The 26,580-nt window shown below is 45.7% G+C and overlaps 1 protein-coding gene and 1 long non-coding RNA gene across 4 annotated transcripts in view; one reads left to right on the top strand and one right to left on the bottom strand.

Annotated features, from left to right (window-relative positions):
* Positions 1-26,580, bottom strand: part of LOC142582182 (uncharacterized) — an 80,807-nt gene that overhangs the window by 20,666 nt on the left and 33,561 nt on the right. For both annotated transcript variants that reach the window (XR_012828384.1, XR_012828385.1), the window contains one exon: positions 11,982-12,192. This is a non-coding gene — a long non-coding RNA (uncharacterized LOC142582182). The remainder of the gene's footprint in view (positions 1-11,981; positions 12,193-26,580) is intronic.
* Dhod (dihydroorotate dehydrogenase 2) overlaps positions 1-26,580 on the top strand; it is a 74,939-nt gene that overhangs the window by 43,519 nt on the left and 4,840 nt on the right. Inside the window, exons 5-6 of one of the 2 annotated variants that reach the window (XM_075691579.1) lie at positions 12,130-12,243; positions 23,318-23,465. In XM_075691579.1, the coding sequence (XP_075547694.1) occupies positions 12,130-12,243; positions 23,318-23,465 (262 nt within the window). The remainder of the gene's footprint in view (positions 1-12,129; positions 12,244-23,317; positions 23,466-26,580) is intronic. The other variant, XM_075691580.1, reaches the window with a different exon arrangement.

Below are 26,580 nucleotides of genomic sequence, written 5' to 3'. Positions count from 1 at the left end.
GCTGTAAACTTTTGGAGCATGTGATTCACAAGCACATCATTCAATATTTCGCTATTAACGATATCCTTTCACAGCATCAGCATGATTTCTGTAGTGGTTTTTCCACTGTCACACAGTTTTCTTATTTTATTCACAAATACTGCTGTCTCCATATGAGACATAACCAGGGGATGGGTCAATACAAAACTTCGACAATACAAGAACACGTTTGCAGAATATAACAGGTTAAATGATCACAGAAAAAAGCAAAACAGGTTTACAGAATGCAGATAAAATTGGAGGACGCTTAAGCTTCGCCTTCAAGAGTGGAATGCGATAGCGTTCCCGTCGACCCGCCAAGGGGTGTAAGACAATGGGCTACGGCGCAGTGACTACGCGCCCCGCATCGGACGCAGTGAGCGTCGAGCAACGCAGCGTTCGGCGCGACAATGAAATGTGCGCCTGAACAAGCGATGCACGCCTGAGCCTAAGAAACAGCTCGTTTCTAAGGCAACACCGCGTTCACTAGAGGCGCTTTTGTACCGCTTTGAAGCATCAAACTCGTGGCTCAGTGGTAACGTCTCTGTCTCACACTGCGGAGACCCTGGTTCGATTCCCACCCAGCCCATCTTGCAAGTTGTTTTTTATTCATGAAGTGCCTGCTGGGATTTATCGCTCACGGCCAACGCCGCCGACGCCGACGACACCGGCTTTTCTGCGACACGAGCTCCTTAACGCTGTCGTGTTAAAATTTAAGAGAACTACTAACTACTAACAGAATATATTTTTTCACTTCTACGGAAAATTGTTTCGTGGGTAGTCGTCTAACGGATCCATCAAGCTTGTTCCATAATTCCATTGTTGATGGTAGGAAAGAAAATTTAAAGCAGTTCAGTTGCGACCCAAGCAAGACAATGTTCACAGTATCAGTGCGCCTGGTGCTGCGCACAGAGTTGGTGACGAAAGATATAGGCACAGAGACATGAACAGAAGAACTGACCATTCTGTGAAGCATGATAAGATAATCACATGTGCTTGTCTGAGGCAGCAACTGTAGGGATAATAGCTGAGCATGCGAGGAGAGTGAGAAATGGCGATCGTACCTGCCGTATATAAATCGTATTACTTTTTTTTGTACAGCTTCAAGTTTAACTATGTCACGTCGATGGTGAGGGGACCAAATTAAGAGGCCTCTCAAGCGCTTTTGATCAGACGAGATCAATGTGCTTGTGCCGTGCCATTTTTAGTCGTCAAACTGACTCCAACATATTTAAATACCTTGATCCACTCGAGGTACTTGCTTCCGTAACTGTAAGCGAAATACAAAGGCTTTTTTTTATTAGAAAAAAGTTGTCGACACTGTTCTCCTAAAATTAATCAACATTTGCCAGGAACGGCTCCAGCAGCAAAATGAAGCAAAAAAATTGGAGGACGCTTAAGCTTCGCCTTCAAGAGTGGAACACGACAGCGTTCCCGTCGACCCGCCAAGGGGTGTAAGACAATGGGCTACGGCGCAGTGACTACGCGCCCCGCATCGGACGCGGTGAGCGTCGAGCAACGCAGCGTTCGGCGCGACAACGAAATGTGCGCCTGAGCAAGCGACGCACGCCTGAGCCTTAGAAACAGCTCGTTTCTAAGGCAACACCGCGTTCACTAGAGCCGCCTTTGTACCGCTTTGCCGCATCGAACTCGTGGCTTAGTGGTAACGTCTCCGTCTCACACTCCGGAGACCCTGGTTCGATTCCCACCCAGCCCATCTTGCAAGTTGTTTTTTATTCATGAAGTGCCTGCTGGGATTTATCGCTCACGGCCAACGCCGCCGACGCCGACACCGGCTTTTCTGCGACACGAGCTCCTTAACGCTGTCGCGTTAAAACGCTATTTAACTCGAGTTGGTCTTCAGTGCTAATAACGTTTGTATAAAGCACACAGTTGTCAGCATACATACAAAGTTTGACCCAGGTGGTACTAATAACTTCAACCACATCATTAATATATGTAGTGAATAGTAGTGGCCCCAAGACCGAGCCCTGGGGAACACTTGAAGTAAACTTTTTTTTTATCAGCCTGGCTACGCCCAATCACAGGACCAAAGGCCTCTCCCATACTTCAACTACCCCGGTCATATGCTAATTGTGGCCATGTTGTCCCTGCAAACTTTTTAATCTCATCTGCCCACCTAACTTTCTACCGCTCCCTGCTACGCTTCCGTTCTCTTGGAATCCAGTCTCTAATTCTTAATGACCATCGGTTATCTTCCCCCCTCATTACATGTCCTGCCCATGCCCATTTATTTTTCTTGATTTCAACTAAGATGTCATTAACTCGCGTTTGTTCCCTCACCCAATCTGCTCTTATCCCTTAACGTTACGCCCATCATTCTTCTTTCCATAGCTTGTTGCATCGTCCTCAATTTAAGTAGAACCCTTTTTGTAAGCCTGCAGGTTTCTGCCCCGTGGGTGTGTACTGGTAAGACACAGCTGTTGTACGCTTTTCTCTAGAGGGATAATGGTAACCTGCTGTTCATTATCTGAGAATGCCTGCCAAACCCACCCCAGCCCATTCTTATTCTTCTGATTATTTCAGTCTCATGATCCATATCCACGGTCACTACCTGCCCTAAGTAGATGTATTCCTTTACCACTTCCAGTACCTCGCTACCTATCGTAAACTGCTGTTCTCTTCTGAGACTGTTAAACATTACTTTAGTTTCTGGCAGATTAATTTTTAGACCCACCCTTCTGCTTTGCCTCTCCAGGTCAGTGAGCATGCATTGCAATTGGTCCCCTGAGTTACTAAGCAAGGCAATATCATCAGGAAATCGCAAGTTACTAAGGTATTCTCCATCAACTTTTATCCCCAATTCATCCCACTCCACGTCTCTGAATACCTGCTGTAAACACGCTGTGAATAGCATTGGAGAGATCGTATCTCCCTGCCTGATGCCTTTCTTTATTGGGATTTTGTTGCTTTCTTTATGGAGGACTACGATGGCTGTGGAGCCGCTATAGATATCTTTCAGTATTTTTACATATAGCTAGTCTACACCCCGATTCTGTAATGCCTCCGTGACTGCTGAGGTTTCGACTGAATCAAACTCTTTGTCGTAACCAATGAAAGCTATATATAAGGGTTTGTTATATTCCGCACATTTCTCTATCACCTGATTGATCGTGTGAATATGGTCTATTGTTGAGTAGCCTTTATGGAATGCTGCCTGGTCCTTTGGTTGACAAAAGTATAAGGTGTTCCTGAATCTATTTGCGATTACCTTAGTAAATACTTTGTAGGCAGCGGACAGTAAGCTGATCGGTCTATAATTTTTCAAGTCTTTGGTGTCCCCTTTCTTATGGATTAGGATTATGTTAGCGTTCTTCCAAGATTCCAGTACGCTTGACGTCTTGAAGCATTGCATATAGAGGGTGGCCAGTTTTTCTAGAACAATCCGCCCACCATCCTTCAACAAATCTGCTGTTACCTGATCCTCCCCAGCTGTCTTCCCCCAAGGCTTTCTTTACTTCTTCCGGCATTACTTGTGGGATTTCAAATTCCTCTAGACTGTACTCTCTTCCATTATCGTCGTGGGTGCCACTGGTACTGTATAAATTTCTATAGAGCTCCTCAGCCACTTGAACTATCTCATCCATATTAGTAATGATATTGCCGACTTTGTCTCTTAATGCATACATCTGATACTTGCCTATTCCTAGTTTCTTCTTCACTGCTTTTAGGCTTCCTTTGTTTCTGGGCGCATGTTCATTTCTATCCATATTATACTTCCCTATGTCAACTGTCTTTTGCTTGTTGATTAACTTGGAAAGTTCTGCCAGTTCTATTCTAGCTGTAGGGTTAGAGGCTTTCATACATTGGCGTTTCTTGATCAGATCTTTCGTCTTCTGCGATAGCTTACTGATATCCTGTCTAACGGAGTTGCCACCGACTTCTATTGCAGACTCCTTAATGTTGCCCATAAGATTGTCGTTCATTGCTTCAACACTAAGGTCCTCTTCCTGAGTTAAAGCTGCCTGTTCTGTAGCTTGATGTGGAATTCCTCCATTTTCCCTCTTACCGCTAACTCATTGATCGGCTCCTTATGTACCAGTTTCTTCCATTCCCTCCTCAAGTCAGGCTAATTAAAGTTCTTACCATCCTATGGTCACTGCAGCACACCTTGCCGAGCACGTCCACATATTGTATGATGCCAGCGTTAGCGCAGAATATTAAGTCTATTTCATTTCTAGTCTTGCCATTCGGGCTCCTCCACGTCCACTTTCGGCTAGCCCATTTGCGGAAAAAGGTATTCCTTATCCACGTATTATTCCGTTCTGCAAACTCTACTAATAACTCTCCCCTGCTATTCCTAGTGTCTGCCATATTCCCCCACTGACTTGTCTCCAGCCTGCTTCTTGCCTACCCTGGCATTGAAGTCGCCCATCAGTATAGTGTATTTTGTTTTGACTTTACCCATTGCTGATTCCACATCTTCATAGAAGCTTTCGACTTGCTGGTCATCATGACTGGATGCAGGAGCGTAGACCTGTGCAAACTTCAATTTGTACCTCTTATTAACTTTCACAACAAGACCTGCCACCCTCTCATTGAAGCTATAGAATTCCTGTATGTTACCAGCTATATCCTTATTAAAGGAATGCGACTCCTAGTTCTCGTCTCTACGCTAAGGCCCGGTAGCTCAGGACGTGCCCGCTTTTTATCACTATGTATGCTTATTTTGTCCTCCTAACCTCACTGAGACCTATTATATCCCATTTACTGCCCACGAATTCCTCCAATAGCACTTCTGGGCTCGCCTCACTAGATATCATTCTATCATTAAACGTTGCCCGGTTCAGATTCTAATGGTGGCCTGTCTGGACCCAGAGATTGTTAGCACCCTCTGATGCGTCCAATCCAAATAGCTAGTCAGCCAAGCAAGTAGTTTGTCGTTTTTAGGAACCAAGCGTAGTTTAGCGAGGAGCTTTCTTTGATAGACTGTATCAAATGCTTTCGCATAATCTATAAAGATGGCATCTATCATTCCACGGGAGTTTAGTGCCAACGCAACGTCATGAGTGGATTCGATGAGCTGCGTGAGCGCTGAGTGGCCAACACAGAACCCGTATTGCCACTGAGAGATGATGCTATTATAAGCTAAAAACCTGCCCATATGTGTATGAATGATATACCCTAATAGCTTACAGCTTGTATTAATTAAAAAATTGGTCTGTAGTTAGAAAGCATATGTTTGTTGCCAGATTTAAATACCGGGATGACAGTGGCAATCTTTCGGAGGTGAGGAACCGTGCATGAGTCAATTGATTTTTGGAAAATAATGGTAAGGTAACGTGAAACCCATTCCAAGTACCTTTTTAAAGATTCATTTGGGACACCATCAGGTCCATTACTTTTAGTTGTGTCAATATTGAGCAGTAGGTTAACAACCCCTGCTATGGATATTTGGATATCAGAAATGGGCTGAACCATCTCGTGTGCTCTGAAGCTTGGGTTAGTGACATCGTCAGAGACAAAGACAGATGTAAAGTAGTTGCTAATTGCTTGAGATATAGAAGAAGGATCAGAGTATGGTTGGTCGTCAATAATAAATATAGATGAAACTGGGAATACAGGGTTAATAGTTTTCAAAAAATTTCGCTGGGTTAACTTTCATGAGCGTAACCAGAGTATTGTTATAATAGAAGTCTCTTGCATCATTTATATTAGTTTTTAATGTTGATTTCAGTGAACCTAGTAAAAAATTATGCTAACTGTTAGGTGAGGAGGGGAGTTCCGATTCTTGCAAAGCCGTTTGACTCATCAAGTAAGTCGGATGGTACACCTGTTGTACTAGGGGCATTTCAAGTTATGTTTTATGCACTTCTTTGGAACAAATTTCAATATGCACTCTTGGGCAATGTTGCAGAAGTACTCAAGTAAGGTACTGACGTCACAGTGGGCACTGGAAGCAGAGAACTGATCAAAAGATGTTGCCAGTAAATCAGTAATAGCAATACCACCCACACAGTTGAAATTCAACACAGTTTTGAGAACAGGTGCTATGACGTCAACGGCCAGATTAAATGTAACGAAGACTGCTTTGTGATCAGAGTGACCATCAGTTATTTCATATTCCAAGCCGTTCCATAAAAGTGGCTCATTCACAAAGACAAGATCTCAGGTGGAATCTTCATGCATGGGAACAGTGACAACCTGAGTTAAGTCAAATTAAGTAGATGAAGTAATTAAAGACTCACATAGTAATTTGTCATGGCCAGCTACAGAAAGAGAGGTCCAGTTTATACTCGGGACATTAAAATCGCCACACAGTATCAACTTACTGCAATGGAGCCTGTGTTTAACTATGTATTGACAAACAGTAAGAAAGATATCGCCAGAGCTGGGTGGATGGTATATCACACCCAAAACCACGACTAAACCACCTAAACCACCGATTTTAACTTTGGCCCAAGGTGATTCAATATTTGGGAGTTCTGGAAGTGCGGAGAATTGGGTGCCATCTCTAAACGAGTGCCATGCCACTACCTCGCCATCAATTGGCAGTTAGATTGCAGTCACTTGGAACTGCTGATGGGGAGACTTCTCGTTGACTTCTTAGTTGTCTTTATAACGGTTTTTTTAGCATCATCCCAAGTGTAGGAGTGTAGCGATTGTTATCCACGATAAGCTAGTTGCAGTGCAATCGTGCAGTTCTTTCTCAGAATTACAGAGTGCTTCCATAACTTGCTACGAATCTCATGTATGCATACAGAAAAATCTTCTCTAATGGAAACCTTGGATCTCTTTAGTTTACACGCGTTTTTTAGTATTTCAATCTTGGTCCTGTAGTCTATCAGCCTAAAGATGATAGGCCTTTCTTTTTCCGGTTTACATGTTCCAAGTCTGTGGCAGCGCTCGATGTTCTCACATTTGACTTTGTGGTCTCCTCACTACACTCACAGCATGCACGCTCTGACGGCCACCGTGAATTCGAGCACTCCAAGCCGCCATGCGTGCAGGGCACCGAGGCCTGTGCCTGCTCTGGTCCGCTCCGTGTGCCAACGCGCAGCTGCGCGCGTTCGTGTCCCACAGGCCTCAGCTTAGGGGCAGGCGAGACCGCACGCGCCACAGGGGAGACCCTAGACAAAGCTTTCTAGAAGCCACAAAGAACAATTATTAAGCTGGGACTCAATACAAACACGTTTTAACATCATGCCCGAATCTGAAGCTAATTACGACACAAAACATGGCCAAATGGTCGTCGGTGGCCGCTAATGGTGCACCGCGACAGAGAGAACAAAGAACCCAGCACTGAGAGGTTGCCTATCCTTTGGTCAGCGCTTGCCATCGCGCTCCCCACAGCAGAGAAAGTGGAAATAGAAAGGAGCGACAGACGAACAGACGGGGGCACGATTGGAAGACGCTGCCTCAGGACATTGAGACGACAGAAGAGTGCGCGCGCGCGCCGAGGCCGGGAGCCCACCGAGCCAAAATTCCCAATTCTTCCCAATCCAGGTCTCTGAATACCTCCTGTAAACACGCTGTGAATAGCATTGGAGAGATCGTATCTCCCTGCCTGACGCCTTTCTTTATTGGGATTTTGTTGCTTTCTTTATGGACGACTACGGTGGCTGTGGAGCCGCTATAGATATCTTTCAGTATTTTTACATACGGCTCGTCTACACCCTGGTTCCGTAATGCCTCCATGACTGCTGAGGTTTCGACAGAATCAAACGCTTTCTCGTAATCAATGAAAGCTATATATCAGGGTTGGTTATATTCCGCACATTTCTCTATCATCTGATTGATAGTGTGAATATGGTCTATTGTTGAGTAGCCTTTACGGATCCTGCCTGGTCCTTTGCTTGACAGAAGTCTAAGGTGTTCCTGATTCTATTTGCGATTACCTTAGTAAATAGTTTGCAGGCAACTGACAGTAAGCTGATCGGTCTATAATTTTTCAAGTCTTTGGCGTCCCCTTTCTTATGGATTAGGATTATGTTAGCGCTCATCCAACATTCCGGTACGCTCGAAGTCATGAGGCATTGCGTATACAGGGTGGCCATACTGGATGTACAGCCCTAGATCAAAAAAGCCCATATTACTGTACAAATCAGCACATTCGAAGATTGTAAAAACCGGAATTGCGGTGTCTTGCCTTCGGGCCGCGTTAGTAAAATCTTGTTGCCACCGACTAAAAGAAAGCTTTGCTAATCAGGTAACAAGACTAGCTTCGGTGGGATTCCCGAAACAGATTGTAGTCAGAGCGGCTGAAAAGGTAGGTAATAAAAATAGTAAAGGGTGTACAACCCACAGATTCAAGGAATAGGCTTAGCACGAACAAAAAACGCCTTGCAGTTGTACCTTACATACATTATTTTTCCCATGGGCTAAAGAATGCTGCTAAAGAATGCTGCCAGCTGGTATGGCGTTGAAGTGGTTTTCAGTGCTCCTAACAAGGTGCAAAAACTGTGCCAAGCTATTTCCAATAAATTAGACAATAGGGTAAAAAAATGCAGCTGCGGTCTAAAAGACAATCAAAAATTCACAAAATGCAGAATAGGTGTTGTGTACCGGCTTCCATTGACTTGTGGCAACATGTACATAGGACACACCAGTCAGTGCATAAACACCCGTCTAAAAGAACATGAACGTTCTCTTGGTAAAGAAAATCATTCGCACTTGTCGAACCACTGCAATCTATGTCATTGTGATCCGGTATATTTTAACGCTGATATTTTGTTTTCAGATAAATATAAACTAACACGTGAAATCACAGAAGCATTTCATATCAAAAAGTGCGCTGAAAGATGCATAAGCCAACCATCGGTTGTTATCACTGAAAATGAATTCGCTTTTTTAAATACTGGTTGAACCTTCTTAATCTGTTTTTTATCTGTTTCTGTTTTACTGACCACTCTTGTTGCACATGCTCAGCACTGATAGCTGGGGTATATATGTTCTATATCTTTCCGAAAATAATATAGTTGTGAGTAAGCGCTTGTGTGCCCCCTTCTCTGTGTCCTCATCAATTGTGCGCGCAAAAATATTTTACTATGAATTCGTACCAACTCGCCCAACTATCAGTTCTGCTGAGACATATGAGCTATTTCCATATGCATGCATTTTAGCCCCATGATCACTTGTCATTCGTGCTATAACCAGAGACCACTCCGCGTATCACTGTCATTTTATATTATATATCATTTTATGCTTATACGATAGCGATTTATTTTAGGCCACTTTACAGCCATGTTACATCCCATCGTCGTAACTCGCCAATCAGCGCTTAATACATCATTATCAGTCATGGCGCTTTTGGCCACACCTGGCCCTTGCGCCACTAAACAACACACATCCATCCATCCACGAGACAGCGCCAGTGCTTGTCCTGTCTCTTCTTTGTGGGTTGTCCTGGGTTTTGCGCTGAATTTTTCACCTTCAAAATACTAGGAATAAACTTGGTAGTTCGTTGCGACAACTTTCACATGCACAGTTTGTAAAGCAAGTGTCTAATTCTGTGTTTTGATGTTTCCCTTTTTTTGTATGTAACCACTCCTGCAATACCTTAAACCTGAGAATGCAGTGTGTAAACAAAATAAATTTTTTGGATGGCAGCTACCTGAACATCATAGCCATGTAGAACATGGGCCAAGCCCTCGCTCACACCGGGCATGTACGGTATGGTGGCGCGTTTTCTTGGGAGCACAAGGTCAGGTCTTGGGGGCTAAGACAGATGACATTACACTGAATTTAGAAACGACCTCACACATGCCAAGAGATTTTGGTGCATGTCTTGTCGGTGAGCAGCCCGGCTTAATCACGTTGTGCAGAAGCGGTTGGTTCTGCTGACAAGGGAGGCACCCACCAGTCTCTTCTGGTTCATCGAATGCACTGCGTGTGCTCTTTCTGTAAATGGAAAATGCCAGATTGTGCCAGTCATGTTTCACGAGGACGTCCAGAAAGGGTAGCTCGCCGTCTTTTCTTCTTCGACTGTGCATTGTATAGATGCCTCAATACTATTCAAATGCGACAGGAATGAAGACATTTCCTCTCGCTGAATTATGCAGAACACATTGTCTACATAACGTCTAATGAGATGTCTAATGAGACAAACGCATCCTGATTGTCGGGAGTAAAATGACAAGCCTTGCTTATAAAGTCTTCACAATGGTAAACATGGATGGCATTTCTTCCAACAAGAGGGGAAAGAACCTTATGAAGGTACTTGGATAGTTTATGAAGTGGAGAGTGAGTAAAGTCAACAATTGGCTGCATCAGTATGTTAGGTTTATGGATTTTTGGCAAACCGTACAGTGCTGCCACCGAACCATTAGTGCACAGAAGGGAGAAGTACAACCCTTTGTTCCTTGGATCAACAAAACGAAACATCCGTAAGAAGCCTCTGGAGCTCATGCTGTACCTTGAGCATAGGATCCTTCTTCAGACAACTGTATGTCACCTTGTCTGCAAGCAAAGGCAACATCTTGTCACGGTAGTCAGTCTTGTTGAGTAGCGCAGTGGTGTTGCCCTTGTCTGCTGGGAGGATGACGAGGTTTTGGTTTGAGCAAAGGTCTTTGCTAGCCTTCTTTTCTTCTGTTGAAAGCGGGGAGACAGAGTAGTGTAGGCAAAGCCGTAAGAGAATGCCTATAGCGTGGGTTCCTGCCTCCTCCCGCATAGAAGGTTCTATTTGGCTGATAACATTTTCTACAGCACAGACCAATCTTGTTGCATCTTTCTGCAGTCCCAGGTTGTAGTTCAAGCCCAGGCTCAGGACAGCAAGTTCGGCCAAGTTAGGCTTGTGTGACGAGAGGTTATGCACGGAGGACATGGAAACGTTCCTGTGCAGGGCCTTAATGGGTGGCAACAATCTAGCAAGTTTGCTTTTGTGCATCTCCTTCGTACGACGGCAGTGTAGCCTGGTCTTTAAATTTGCATGGGGCTGAATGCTTGTGAACTTGTCTGGGACCCAGTGCTCAAGGCAGTAGTGCTTGAAGAAAGCTTCATTTTCTGGGTTCTTCATGGAGTGTCTGCATTCCAAGATCCTGGCTTGTAATAGAAGTTGTTCCACTTTGGCAACCACGCTGAAAGCGAAAGTTGAGCGCACAGGCCTGTTGAGATGTAAAAAGCGTGAGACATCTGCTTCGTCCCCCAAGACCTGACCTTGTGCTCCCAAGAAAACGCGCTGCCATACTGTATGTGCCCGTTGTGAGCGAGGGCTTGGCCCGCATTCTACGCAGCAATGACGTCCAGGTAGCTCATGTGCCATCCCAAAAATTACACCATCGGCTGGTAAACATGAAAGACAAGCTTCCGAAGTGCTGGCATCATCTACAGGATTCCACGTGAAGACTGTGACTGCGTATATATCGGCAAAACAGGCAATTTCGAACAGCGGTTCAAGCAGCACATCAACGATCTAAACAAGAAAAAAGTTGCGTCAAACGCCTTGGTAGAATGTGCAGATGACTTGGGCCGCAGAATTGATTGGGCTAACGCCAGATATATGAGAAAAGGAAAGAAATCTGACTTCAAGACAGTACTTGGAATCCCTTCTCATCCAAATTGCAGATAGCACCCTCAACTGGAATGATGGAACCCTTCCCCCATCTACACGCATAGCTTACATCATATTTCAAAGCCATATAAATCGCACGTCCTTGATTACATTGAATGATTCTAAACAAGCCTCCTGTCACGGGAGCTGAACTGTATTTTGGTGTATTCTTCCAGGGGTCGATGCCCTTCATTTTACCCTTCCTGATGATGCCTCCCAACCAGACGGGCTTCCATCAAAACCTCGACTTCAGTAGCAGCTATGCATGTCGTTTTGTTTGATACTTTGTTCACATGTGTCTGTACAAAGTCGCCAAGTGCTCATGCTTGCCTCCTTCCTGTGTTGTGCCCATGACAATGGCGTGCTAACATTTTACATCAGCACAGTGAGCAGAAAGGGACAGTTTTTCCTTTTCTGCACTGATACACAATCAAAATACACTGTACCAGCTCACCCAAGTTGCCACATTGTTGCTAAGGGTTGGAGGTGGCATGTTGTTTCTCTCTTCGTCATAAACAAAGGCTTTCATGCCATTACTGACTGCTATGGCATCAATGGCAAATGGGACCACTGCTACAGCTCACTGTGTCCGTTCTACCCAGGTGCTGGAGGCGAGGGACAGCTTACCCAGGAGACTGCCCGTGCTGGTCAAGATTGCCCCCGACCTGAGTGATGAAGAGAAAGCAGACATTGCAGCTGCTGTCACAAACACCAAGGTGCATTTATTTGCTTTGTCATACAAGGAGCCTCAACTTCAGAGGTTACTCTAGCTGTGGACAAAACGTGAGTGCATGGTATTCAAAACAAGATGTGACGTCTATCTTGATACCTAAATGGCCGTTCGTACGAAGATGAGCCAAAACCCAGAGAGGTTTGCAGAGTGTTCTGACAGTGCACATTGGGTCACAAAGCCGTACTAAGGGAGGCTTCTGTGTGCACCTCCTAGGTGGCAGCAACCCCATCTGCACTTTTGCTCACTTCACTCAGGTGTGCCTGACCCCTGTCCCACCTGAATTACACAGCTCTAAGGCATCACCCAGAAAGCACCTGTTAGCACTAGGGCTAGGTATCAACTAAATGACAGACTAATCAGAACCTTTTCATTGATCTATTAATTGAATTTCTTGATTTACCTACATGCAGTAAATGAAATAGAAATTGTGAGCTAATTCGTAATTACATAAACTTTGAAGTAAAGGTAAACCATACTAAAAATTAACGGTTGCCTTAAAGGGACACTAAAGCCAAATACTAACTCGACGTGGACTGTTTAAATACCATTCTAGAAACCTCGCAATGCTTGTTTTGTGCCAAGAAAAGACTTAGTTTAGGAGAAAATCGCATCTGAAGGGTCCGAATGGCTTTTTAAAAATTGAAATCTCCCACCCCCAACCGGGGGAGTGGTGACGTTGCATACATCATCACCGCCCTTTGCTGCCGTTGGTGTATAAAATGGCGCTCGATAGACGGCGGCACCGAGCCAAGACTGAGCGGTGTGGGTTCGCCGCTGCAACCGCTTTTCAGTCGAGTGGTGTAGAACTTTCGGGCATCCCGCAAAATCACATGGAAGTTGAATTCTCTTCTACCTGTAGTTTGTGCAAGTTTTGCGAGCCAGTAAAACCTGCGCAGCACCACGCGATGATGAAACTAATGGAACGCGAAAGCAGGAGTGGTGCAGAGTCAAGCAAAAACGAAACCTTTTGACCGCCTGCATCGTTGTCAAGAGAAATTTCAATGAGTTCTTTTTTCTAAACGTGAAATAGAACTGAAGAAGCAGCATTTTGTTTCGTCTTAGAATACAATGCAAGGATGTTTCTTGCAACGAGTGGTTGAGTACCAGTGACAGAATTTAACTAAGGAGTGCTTTTGTCATCAGGTAAGTGCTTGAATGTTCCAAAGGAGCCTCTGATCATGTCCTGCATTTACCTCGATTTCTCAATTATTAAGGCTCTGTTCGCGATAATATTGACGCCTTACAGATTCTGGACCACTTATCTGTCACTTTAGCTTGACCTAATATTTGCCTTTAGTGGCCATTTAAGTATTGTGTCAGCAAAACAGTGCGAGGGGACACATTGAGCATGTGAAATCTCGTGTAGTGTGCACCCTTTAAGAGGAAGCTCTAGATGGGGGCCAACTCCGATGCTGCTTATCCAAATATGTGTGAAACGCAGGAACGCTTTTATGAAACTACTGCTAGACCAATTCGAATAAAATATGGTGCATTTGAGAGACAAAGATAAGTTTTAGTGACTGTTAGAAGCAGAATTTTTTATTTAGGGCCTCAACTTTTAAGGAAAATTCTCCAAAATTGCTGTTTGAAAAAAAAAAACAATCACGAAATTTACAAATGCATAACTGTGCTTCAAAAACAGATATCGCTGATCTGTAAATTGCATCTGCTACAACAGCTAAAGCAGACAAACTTCATATATAAATTTACAGCTTAAATTTGTTACAATGTTTGGAGTGTTTTGCAAAGTCCTAGTCACGTAATAATGGTATATTCCGTAGCATTTTATATTACATAAATTTTGTCCCCTTTACATGTACTCTTAGGTGCAGTTTATAGTATTATGATATCGTTTTTCATTTCTATGTTGCAGAGTTATAAATGTGATAGTTTTGTTTTTTGATGTTCTACAATATTCAACAGGGTGTATTGAAAAATTGATGGCCTAAATTAAAACTCCGCTTCCAACAGTCACTATATTTAAGCTTTCTGTTTTAAATGCATGAAAACTCACCAAATTCGGTGCAGTGATTGCTGAGGAAAATGATTTCTCCGCTCCTACGTTAGAGGAAACTCCAAACTGGAGCTTCCTCTTAAAGAGCCCTTCACCAGGCCTGGCCATTTTGAGCTGACAAGTGCGGTGTATACAAGGTGCGCTAACGATCATGCTTGCAAAGTATTGCACCACTATGTGCAGTGAAAACAGCTGAAATTTCAAACCAGATGCCTTATGCTTTTCTCTCCTCATGGCACCACGCTCCCTGCCGTATAGTCATCATTTGTACAAGCGTGTCTACATAGTACGCAGTGCTGTGATGTCACTTACATAGATGACTTTAAGAATTATTCAAGGCAGTTATTTGTTTCATCTGTTGCTTTAATAGGTGAATTAAAATTTTAGAGAAACAATAAAACATACAGACTGTATGTGTGCGTGTCTTTGTTTTACTTCATACTGTAGCAAGGTAGATGCACTTTCGTTTCGTCTGCTTGCTCACACCTCGTGTAGTCGCACACGCGCAGAGAAGAAAACAGTGTTATTTTCTACCGTGTTCCAGCACGCGATCATGCTCTTTGATCTGCTCGCATGGACCTCAGTGTTCATGTGATGTGGCACTGACTTGTACCACTAGTCTGGTGCCAGCGATACAATGACACAGTGTATTGCGGCACAAGAATCCATGAGCCGGGCCAGTCTCTCCAAACGTGCATGCACTGAGGGATCCAGTTTGCACAAGCAGCCAGACAACGGTGCAGGTGTTCTCGTGCGCAGCTCGCAAGATCATGCATAGAGCAAACGAAACAAACTCAACAGCACACAAGCTTGCGCACAAGACTGTCGCCAGAAGTATGTCACACGGCAAAAACACATGGGAAAAAAGGAGAAAGGCAGGGACAGTTACGTGTATGTGGCGCAATCCTCTGAATTTTGCCTGCGGAGGCAAGAGTGCCAATGTTGGCAGTGAAACTTGCCTCCTGAAATAATGGGTTTGCAACACCTAAAGTATTTCTATCTCTGCTAATAATGAACCAATTTGAAAAATTATTGCACTAGAATACTCCATATAGGACACGTAACAATTTCCAGCAAACAACCAAAATTTTTTATGTTGCTTGGTGAAGGGCCCTTTAAAGGCTAATTGCACCGAAATTTTGTACCACTTCTGTTCACAGAGGAACCTCCATGCAAAGTCGAAGTTAATTTCCTTTCCCTTTATCCTCTGGTAGCTTCAACACTAGTTAAGGAGGGAAGGTGTTAAAGGTCCGAAGTCGGCACCCCTTGATGATTCGAGTGCATGGTGGCAGTGTGAGGGAAGAGCCATTGTCCGGTAAAGAGACCCTTTATTCAAATGCCGAGGCGTCTGTTCGAGCCCAAGCCCGAAACTCCGCTGCCCCCCCCCCCCCACACACACAACCAAAACATAACTTATTAACCCCTCGTCTGCACAAAAGAGTCACAAATCAGCCAGTCGCACATGTGAGTTCACCCCATTGCAACCAATAGCACAACAAGCTTTGTGCCGCACACGGCATTGGTGGAAACAGTGGCACACCTTACAACACGCCAGGGGATAGGTTTGCTTAAAGACACGTGTCATCTCTCTCTCCCCTACGTTAGGCTCCGAGTATCCGCCTTGATGTCCTCCCCTTTTCTCCTGCAAGTAGCCGCCATGCAAGCTGCGGGAATGTTTCCATGAAACCACGGCTTATTGATGGCATGTCTGCCGGACAGTGGGCTGCCCTGCCAGTACTAAGGAAACTCGGTTCCCCGTGCAGCTGTGGGTCGGTTCGCTCGAAATCCAAACACCATAATTGGGACCTGATGGCAGTCGCACACAAATGCATCAATCGGTCATAGCTGGCTAACTGGTGGCAAAGATGCCGCCATTTTCACAAGGCATTCTCAGAAGGCATGCGCAGATGCCAAACATTGATACTCAAACCAGATGGGCAGTGTTGCATCGACCAATTTCCGTGACCGAGATGGTCGACAGGACATGTGGGAAGCACATGGGCATTAGCAGTGGCGGTGACCTCGAGTACCCCCTACCTTTTATCTCCACGCCCGTCTCCCCGAACGCTTCCCTCCAGCTCGAACCGCCTTCCCTTTTGCTTTGAGCGCGGGTGCAGATCTGGCACCTCTTCTATGGTGCAACGACTAATCCGATTTCTTTCCACGCGTGGGTGTCTCCCGCTTCCCCTCTTCACAGAACCTGCCTGCTTCCTTCATTTCGGGTTATTGGCCAATACAGCAACGCGTGAAATCATCCTGCACTTTGCTGTAGTCGCATAGACTGGGCCACACAGCAACAGCAAGACCAACTCCCTAACCTCAATCTAACTGTCGACATTTAGAATACCAGTGGAAGCATGATGAAAAGCTTGCAAAGATTGCCATTTTTTGATACTGAAGCTTAAAAAAATCATTACTATTATTGCTTGCGGTAAGTGACACATGACCTAGCGCTTGGCTCCTCTACATGACTTCCGAGATTACAGCAGTGGACCCTTGCAATTTTGGAGGCCACACTGCCACGCAGCGTAGATGTCACTACCACCACGAGGTGCCACGACAAGTCCTCTCGCCATCTGACTATCATATGCCCTGACTGGTCCCTGCGGTTCTCCAGGCTCGGCGACACAAGCCAGCCCGAGCGCCCGGTGCCCGTGGCGCGCTGAGAAAACTTGGACAAACATGCTGGGACTTACGTCATAGCAACACCACCAGGTGGGCGCATTGTCTGCTTAGGTGCTGTGTAAAGGCTGCTAAAAAAAATCAATACAATTACCAGGTCTGCGGTTTGCCAAGATTGGTTCAGTGGCGCATACTACTTATTTATACAGAATTTTGCCAAAGTGAAATTTCGTTGCAGTTGACTTTTAAATAAGGGTCTTTCATGTAATAGACAAATACATAAGACGAGCTCCGAAGGCAAAGAAGCTTGGCAACGTTTTTGGGGCAGTCTGATCATGATACGTGCGCACCTTAGCACATCGCTGGCACCTCTTAGGTGCTGCAGAGACTGGCCTCCATTAGTGCAGCATGCATGGGCTCACCCCACCGTCTTAGAACAGTTTAGCTTAATCTCTTGAACAAGCGAAGCTGGGACATTTGGGCTGATGCTTGCATGACGTGACCGCAAGCAATTAATATGAAAAGTGCAATTGATGTATTAAACCGAGTAATTGCAAGGTTAATCAGTCAATTGCCCAGCCCTAGTTAGCACTGTACCGGTCTGTTGCTGGCTTTTGGTACATGGCAGCTGTTATGCGGAGAGAGTGCTAGCTTGTGCCAGGAGCAGTGACGCAGCCACATTTGGTGCCCGCATTCGTGCATGCTTGTGGCTAGAGCGCAGTAGCATTTGGTGCTTTGAGTGCAGTGTTATCTTATCGGTACCAACATGGTACGGGACCATCATACTACATAAGAGGCAGTGCTGAGACATATAGTTCATGAGATAGAGGAGGAGTGGCATTGAGGTAGGTCGAATGCTTTACAGTTGTTCCACATGAGCACCCTTGCGAGGACAGGAGCAAATGCCTTCCCTGTCGCAGCGAAAGGGCTACCCTTCATCAGAGGTTTAGAGGTGTCCTCCGAGAAGTGCTCTATGGTTGCTTTCACGCACAAAGCAATGAGACTATACGTTGTTAGAATTAATGGGCAGCCTATTGCCTATGAGAAGACGCACCATTTTTTAGGAGTGATAATAGATCGAGACCTCTCCTCGAGTCCTCACGTCTCTTACCTAAAAAGGAAACTAGTGATGATAACAGACGTGCTCAGATTTCTTGCAGGAAAGTCATAGGGTGCACCTGTGAATGCGATGCTCCAACTCTATAACGCACTGTTCCCCAATCTCCTATGCTACAGCTTACCTGTACTAGGTGGGACCGGTAAAACCAACCTCCGAGCCCTCCAGTCTGTATAAGCTCAAGCTTTGCGAATTTGTCTAGGCCTTCCCAGGTGTGCATCCACGGCAGCAACAATAGCCATTGTGCATGACCACCCCATCAATACGTATATTCATGTAGACTCTTTAAGGATGCACATCAGGCACTTTGCCCGACTTCCATCGTATCATCTCGCCTCCCTTCCTGCCGCTCTACCTCGTTCAGCGTTTAGCAGAATTATTGCCGCCAACCATGGAAGTTTACCATCAAACTTCACACCTGCAGCACGACCATCTCTACCGCTGTGGTAACTGCATCCACTCCAGGACCTTCTTGTCATTCCCAGCATAAAAAGAAAACGGAGATGTCATCTTTCGCCCTCAAACAAACCGTGCTTCCATTCCTACATGACAAACACAATGAATGCACTCACGTTTACACGGACAGTTCTGTCTCCTCTAAAAGTTCAGCTGGAGCAGTGGTACTTCCGACTCAATCTGTCACCATCAAATTCAAGACTTCTCACGTTACATCATCGACAGCTGCAGAACTCGCAGCTATCCATGCTGTTCTGGAGTTTATTGGTTCTTAATCACCACATTCACGGTCCATATTTTGTGATTCAAAGGCAGCTCTCCAGTGTTTGTTGTCCCCTTTCAACCATGGACCTAATGTGCAATTAGTCACTGACATCCGACTACTCCACCATTACACAATCGACAAGGGACACAACATCATCTACCAGTGGATACCGGGTCACTGCAGAATTTCGGGAAATCACAGTGCAGATGACACTGCCCGGTCGGCCCATGATGGTGCCCAGATTATACCCATACCGCTGTCAAGAATAGATGCAGCCACAACTCTTCGCTCCCTCGCACGCGAGCTTACGTGAACTCTGTAGAACACCAGTGAATTCACGAATGCACGTCTTCACAGATTGGATCGAAGTTTGCAAATCCGTCTTCCACCAGGGTTGCCACGAGCGGAAGCAACACTTCTGTGCCACCTATGGCTCGGTATGGCATTCACAAACTCTTATTTCTTCTGCACTGGATTGGCCGACAGCCCTGCTTGCGACACTTGTGGCTGTGAAGAGACGATCGCACACCTCCTCTGTAACTGTCCACGTTACAATGTGCCAAGAAAAGTGCTCATGACCACGCTAAAAAAACTGGACAATTGCCCCTTCACAGTAGAGAGAGTTCTAGGACACTGGTCCAGATGGGTTTTGGCACTCATGGCCTTAAGGGCTTTGCTGAAGCTTTTAAGGGCCTATGAATAGTGCGACCGCCTTTGACTGTTGTTGTGCATAACATCACATTACTGTGGGATTTTTTTCATTCTTTTTCTCTTCTTTCTCCTTTTATTCCCGTTACCCCTTTCCCCAACATAGGGTAGCCAGCCGGTATTTTCACTGGCTAATCTCCCTGTCTTTCCTTCCCTTTTATCTATCTCTCTCTGGCATAATCTTGTTTTGCACATACAGTGATCTGCGCACCAGACTTCTTTATCCAAACATGGTTGGGGGCCTGTTAAGCTCAGAGCCAACTCCCTAATCGAATACAGTAAACCCCCGTTAAAAACCTAAAAAAAAATTTTGTGATAAGGGGAGTTTCGAGATAAGCGAAATCACAAAAATAGAAGCCCTCTGGCCTCCCACAGACCACATGGAGCCTTTCCAAAATACAGCAAGTACCATATGTGCACGATTCTAATGCACACCTTTTTGAATAAAAAGTGCTTTCAAATTTGCATGCGCATTGCACTCATAACCAATTCTGCTCAATATTGACACGTGTACTTATATTTAGTGGGCGACCACGTTTCGCCGCCTAACAAATGTTATCGCACAGCGCGGGACGCGTCTGCATGTATCCGAAGTTTCTGGAAAGTTATCGATGCTTCTATCTGCTGTCTGTTGTCGCCAAGCCTTGTGTTATCTGATTTCATTGCGTGACTCGAATGTTGTAGAACTTGGTGGAAGGCATGCAGGTCCCAACGATTAGTCTGGAACATTCGATGACTGCTGTATCAAAGCCGACGCACTTGACCCGCTGATCAGATTTGCGACGATCGCCGACCGTGTTCGCCGCTATCGTTGTGCTATGAGTGTAGCCTGTTTTTGTGGGCACAGGTTCGCCCAATAAAAGTTAGTTTTGTCTTTCACAGTATTTGCTACTGTGTTCTTCAATGTCACCACCACGTGACAATATCAAAAATGAAACCGATTCTTGGTAAGAAAAAGCTGAATGCAAGGTAGCTAGCCACACTGCCATCGAACAGACATTGCTTTTTTTATGCCTTGGCTCGCGGTTGCCATTTTCCAGTTTGCTGTGAGGGTCGCATTTCTGGTGCATTAGATGGAACAGAAGACTACTTTCTGCGGTCGGCAGACAGCAAAAAAGAGGTGTCATGGGACTCGAGTAGCGACTAGCCGCTAAGATTCAGTTGTGTGTGTGTCTATGTGCCTTTGTATGTTCCATAAAGTTATTTCAGTACGGTATGTGTCGACTCAGGTTTCTCTACTTGATGTGCACGATAGAATTGGCAGCAAGTTCTTATCATTATTTTTTTATATTTAGGCAGTAATATAACTGCGTGCTACAATCGGGGGTGTGGTAAAATTGTGTAAATGTGGTAATATCTTACAGCAGAGCTGTATATGGCTAGGGTACCATAGAATTTTTGTCCGCACACAAAAACTATCATCATCAATGGCCCATCCCATGTAAGCAAACAAAAAATGCAATGGCTCATAGCCCTGTAAGGCGCAGGCTACAAGCACTCAGCAAAGTGAAGCGAACAGTCCTTGCATTCTTTCTAATCACGCATACAATATACAGAACAGCATGCCGAAAACTGTGATCGCGAATGGCTCATACCCCTATGTGCAAGCAAAAAAAATGCAATGGCTCATAGCCCTGTAAGGTTCATGGCTACTCATCACAGCATCCACCTGATCTAGGCCCCAAGCCATGCAGGTCTTACCGGAAACAAAGCCGTGCACACCGCCTCCAAACAAGTGTCCACCAGGCACGTCACTCCTTTTCGGACCAGCAGTTTTCCATACGGCTTCACCATCCACGAGCCCCCAATCGTGGGACTGTAGCCTCCTAGTGCAGCCACGGATGCGAACGTATGATCGCCAAGGGCGAGATCCTCACATACTACTGCAAAGCCCGCCTCAAATAGCCCCAGTCCCGACAAGACCCTCAACAAGCATCCATCAACCACATGGCGGCTCTTACAGATGCGCACCTTCCTTACACCGTCCCTTTATCATCACATTTACCCAGATGCCTTCCCACCGAGCTGCAAAACGTGCCACATGCCATGTGCAGATCTCGACCACATTATCTGGGCATGCCCTGCAGCACCACACACCGTCAAACACAGCACCAATTCAGAATCACCATGCCCGAGGAGTGGGAGGCCATGCTGCTCAGCGAATGCCCGGAGGATCAAATCTGGGTAGTCCGGCTGGCCGCTGCCAAGACTCCTGGTCTGGCCACCACCTGAGGAAGGGAGGCTCCAGTGGGGCTACTCCTTTGGCCCCCCTACCTCTCTTGAGCCCAGCAAGGATTTTGAATAAAGTTCTCTCTCTCATGCGGTTCTCTCATGTGCGGCAATGTAAATTTCAATAAAGTCCAGCGTCCGTCCGTGTCTAACACCTTTTCCTTGTGTGCGCGTCCTTTGTGTTTCGCTGGTACCTCCTTTTTCAAGTTCTCTCTCTCTCTTCTTGTGGGGCTTAGTTGTGATGACAACCACCTGTTGTCGGTGATTTCAATGTGGACGTGTTGAGACCGAAAAGGGAGTGGTTTACGCATTTTGTGTTGCAGTCATATCGTTTGCAATGCCACCCCGATCCAGCCCAACCAACCACACAGCAGTGTATGTGCATCGATTTGACATTAGCAAAGAATGTGTTTGCAGTTGCAAGTATGCCGATGAGTGTATATTATAGTGACCACAAAGCCATTGTGATCATTATTACTAAGTAACAATGAGTGTTGCCAATAAAGTCTTTAGCACAAGTTTTCTTATCACTATGTTCGTAGCTCCGCTGATCGTCCACCTTTGCAGGGCGGAGTGGCCTTGAATTTTCGGGAGCTTACTATCGTGTATCGGCACCGGAGACGTTGGTGTCTACGGGAAACGGCGTTACAGGCACTGTGCAAAGACTGTATGCTTGGCACAGAGTCGAGATGATTGATCCTAATGATATATTTGAAGCCAGTCATCCTAGCATAACCGTTTACAGACATTCAAAAAGCTGACGCTGCTACTTTCTGAATCATAATGAATTCTGGACATTTTAACCTTGAAAACAAGCTACGGAAGAGTGCAATTGTCATGCTTTAGTGATGTTCCATTTACTTTTCCCTGTCAGGTGGCCATGAAGCGGGCGTCCTTATCAAGCCACAATCTCACTGAAACGCTGTGGGCTCGCATGCTGGCTTCTTTTGGGTGCAGCGCATAGGTTGCTCAAAAGTACCATTCATCTTGCCCAAAGTCACGATTAATAACTCTGTGAACGCATTAATGTGTCACTGACAGTGTCCTAAATAGGAGGGACAAAAAACGAAAGACAACAAAGTGGCAGCCAAGCAAGTGCGCCCGAGCGGTAATAGAAAGAAAGAAAGAGAAAAAGATAAGCAGAGCATGAGGCCTGGTGTGGTGTCTGGCTTGGCTAGTGAGCTACCACAAGGTAAAAAGAGTGCAAACAGCACTGCCCCATGGCCTTTTTTGTAATGTGCTTGAGGTCAATATTTCGAGATGTCCGGAGCCCTGCTCTAAAACTGTTCCAGGTAAGAGGTAAAAAACAAATGGGTTGAAACAATGGCTGGAAAAACATTTTGACTTAACCAATATTTTCAGATATCAGAGTTCGATTTAACAACGGTTTACTGTACATGTGAAGTGCCCTCATTAAATAAAGGTGAACCAGCTGTAATGAAATATCTTGCATATATAAGACAAAGCTTCTTGCTACTGACTGTTACAAGCAGAATTTCTTTTATGGCCTCAAATTCGTTGCAAGAAAATTGCTGGGAATGAGTAAATGGCAAAATAATTCAATTCAAACTTTGTAGCTTTGCCACACCAAAAGCAGGTTGGCGGCCCTTCATCTAGATGCTTGTTTCAATTAAGTGTCCTTCCAGGTAGATGGCCTGGTAGTGTGCAACACGACCGTCTCGCGGCCCAGCAGTCTGCGCAGTGAGCACCGGGTTCAGCCGGGGGGCCTCAGCGGCAGGCCACTCAGGGACCTCTCCACACAGACCATTGCAGACCTTTACCACCTCACAAAAGGCGAGTACAGAAAAGGGTGGTGGAACAGCACCCTAGCCGAAAAGGCCACAGCCGTACAAGCATAAAAATAGATTTTTAGAGAGCGTTTTAGTGCTAATAGACAAGAGGTAGACACCAAAGTGAACACTAAATGGAACGGTTTATTCTTGGGAAAACTGGAAGACGCCACCGGTGGATAACTCCAACATGAGAATCTGAGGATGAAGGGTTTCTGCGAAAACCTTTCTGCATCTCCAGCTTTGCTTGTCTGAGCAGCATGTACGTTACATTTCTCACCTTTGAGCCAATGGGCTCCTGTTACTCTGCCAAACTGGTTAAAAGAGGTATTCACAACTTGCGTTTCGCTAAGATGTAGATAAGACTGAAAGGCAGTATGAGCATTTGTCTTCAGCTGGCTACCCGATGGCCTTGCAGGTTGAAAAGGGCATCCTGAAGGAGTCACACACAGAAGTTAAACCTTGAAATGCAGCGAAGCCTCGTTAATATTGTCACGTGGCAGTGACGGCTAAGAAGGCAGCTAAACTGCGACTAACGAAACGAGCGTTTTGTTGGGCGAACTTGTGCCCTCAAAAGCAGGCTACATTCAAAGAACAACGGTAGTGGCGAACACACTCGGCGATCGTCGAAAATCTGATCAGCGGGTCAAGCGCGTCAGCTTTTATACAGCAGTCGTCGAATGTTCCAGACTAATCGTTGGGACCCGCGTGCCTTCCATAAAGTTCTACACCAACACCACTCGCGTCAGGTGATGAAATCAGATAACACAAGGTTCGGCGACAACAGACAGCGGATAGAAGCATAGATAACTTTCCAGAAACTTCGGATACATGCAGGCGCATCCCGCGCTGTGCGATAACATTTGTTAAGCGGCGAAACGTGGTCGCCCGATAAAGATAAGTACATGTGTCAATATGTAGCTGGTCAGTATGTGGCATAACTATGAAGTAAACGGTAGTACACTCGAAATAACAAAGTCGCATCGGACATGAAAATTCCTGCATTATATCCAGTATTTGTTATAAGCATACATACAGATATCAGTGGAAAAAAGATTGTGATCAGGCCTGTAATCAGGTAAGATCCTGATTTCTTAACTGATCCTGATCAGGTAAGAAATGCAAGCAAGGCGCCTCCGATGGGCCAGCAAAGAATCTCTTGTGGATGTCGATGACGTGTCGACATCCTGCCGTGCTGATATGAGGAATGGGAACAACAATACATTACATGCAGGGCACTCTGCACTGCTGCAAATACATAACCGTGCGATTGGTGTTATCGTGTGAGATTGGCACTTTAGCTTGCCAAATGCGATCCAACAGAGCCAAGCCACTGGCCGCCGGCAGACTATTTAGACATGGAGAAAACCATATGTTGATCCATACTCCACTACTACAGCTGTCAGTCTAGCCTGTGGGCCTGATCACGTGCTCCATCGTTGATAAGGTCTACGAGTGCGGACAGAAAAACAAGCACACCACCAGCAGATTTTTCAAATGCGATTTTTCAAAAAGGGTACTGCATGTGTATCTGTACTCCACTACAACAGTCATCAGTCTAGCCCATGCGTCTGATCTCGCACTTGTTCGCTGACAAGGTCTGCAAGTGCGAACATAAAAACAGGCAAGCTGCCAACAAGCTTTTCGAGCACAAGGGCGACTACACGTGGATCCATACTTCACTACTATGGCTGTCAGCTTAGCCTGTGCATCTGATCTTATTCTCAATTGTCAGTAACATTTATGAGTGTGAACATAAAAATGCACACGTCGCTAAGGTTTTTTGAATGCAAAGGGAATTGCATGTGGGTTTGATTCCCACCGCTGCCGGGCACCCGATGGTTCTCAAATGGGCACAGGTGTACCCCAGCCTGGCATATGGCTTTCTTGAGGGGTGACGCTTAGGAAAGGAGCCTGCGCCCTAAATTCCTATCGAAACCCTCGTGAGCACAAAAAAAGAGTGATTTTCAGGCCACTGCCATAGCGGCCATTTCCCATGTGGCGCCCCAAATGCACCTATTGAGGTGGGGACGCCTTTGGGTTGGGGACAAACACCCGATTTCAGGTGTTGAGGTCCCATAATGGCCGAGCACCAGGACGTGAGCGTGCTTGTACCTATTTTACCGGTAGGCACCCAGCGGCAGCACTTGCCTCCCACAGCCACGGCAGATGTTCTTCAACGAGGCCGTCTGTGGTTGGACAACCAGGCGCCCAGAGACAATCCGCAAATCTCTATTAGGCCCCCTATTAGAGATGTGAGCCCCCACGAGAGCTGAGCACCAGGCCAGGGAACATCTCTGCCCATTAGAAAAAAAACTGGTAGGTTTCTGACGGCACTGGGATTTGGAACTCGGTGCCTTCCGCATGCAAGGTGGATACTCTACTGCTAGGCCACTGCTGTGGTCTACCGCTAGACCACCGCTGGTTCCTACTTGGATACTATGGCTGTCTGTTGAGCCCGTGCATCTAATCTCAGGCTTGACTGCCAATGAGATCTACGAGTGCAAACATATTGGTGGCGAGCCTCCCACATCAGCTTGTCACTAGCCACTCTGCCGGCAGCACTGTTAGGCCACTACGCCTAATCAGCACCACTTTGTTTAGTCAGCAACCAAAGTTACAGTTTTGTGCCAGTCTACATGGCAGCAATTTTCTTCGTGGCTGTGATGTTTCGGGCATCGCACGCGTGGTTCATGTCCAAAACATTGTGTAGTGTACAAAATTTTGGTTATTATACGTTGTGCTAGGGGTAGGTCTAAGTGGTGCCCCAGCAAGCATTGTGCGGGTCCGAAGAATCAGGCATCTGAAAAATCAGTCGGCAACTGTACTTGACATTTCGCTACCAGGATATTGACACGTGTACTTGTTTGTCTTTATCGAGCGACACGTTTCACCGCCTAACAAATGTTATCGTACAGCGCAGGACGCGCCTGCATGTATCGGAAGTCTCTGGAATGTTATCGATGCTTCTATCCGCTGTCTGTTGTCACCGAACCTTGTGTAATCTGATCGCATGTGTGCGCGACGCGAATAATGTAGAACTTTGTAGAAGGCACGCGGGTCCCAGCGATTACTCTGAAACATTCGACGACTGATGTATAAAAGCGGACGCGCTTGAC

The sequence above is a fragment of the Dermacentor variabilis genome, chromosome 5 (assembly GCF_050947875.1).
Source record: "Dermacentor variabilis isolate Ectoservices chromosome 5, ASM5094787v1, whole genome shotgun sequence".
NCBI lineage: Eukaryota > Metazoa > Arthropoda > Arachnida > Ixodida > Ixodidae > Dermacentor > Dermacentor variabilis.
This window is presented reverse-complemented; position numbering and strand designations above follow the sequence as displayed.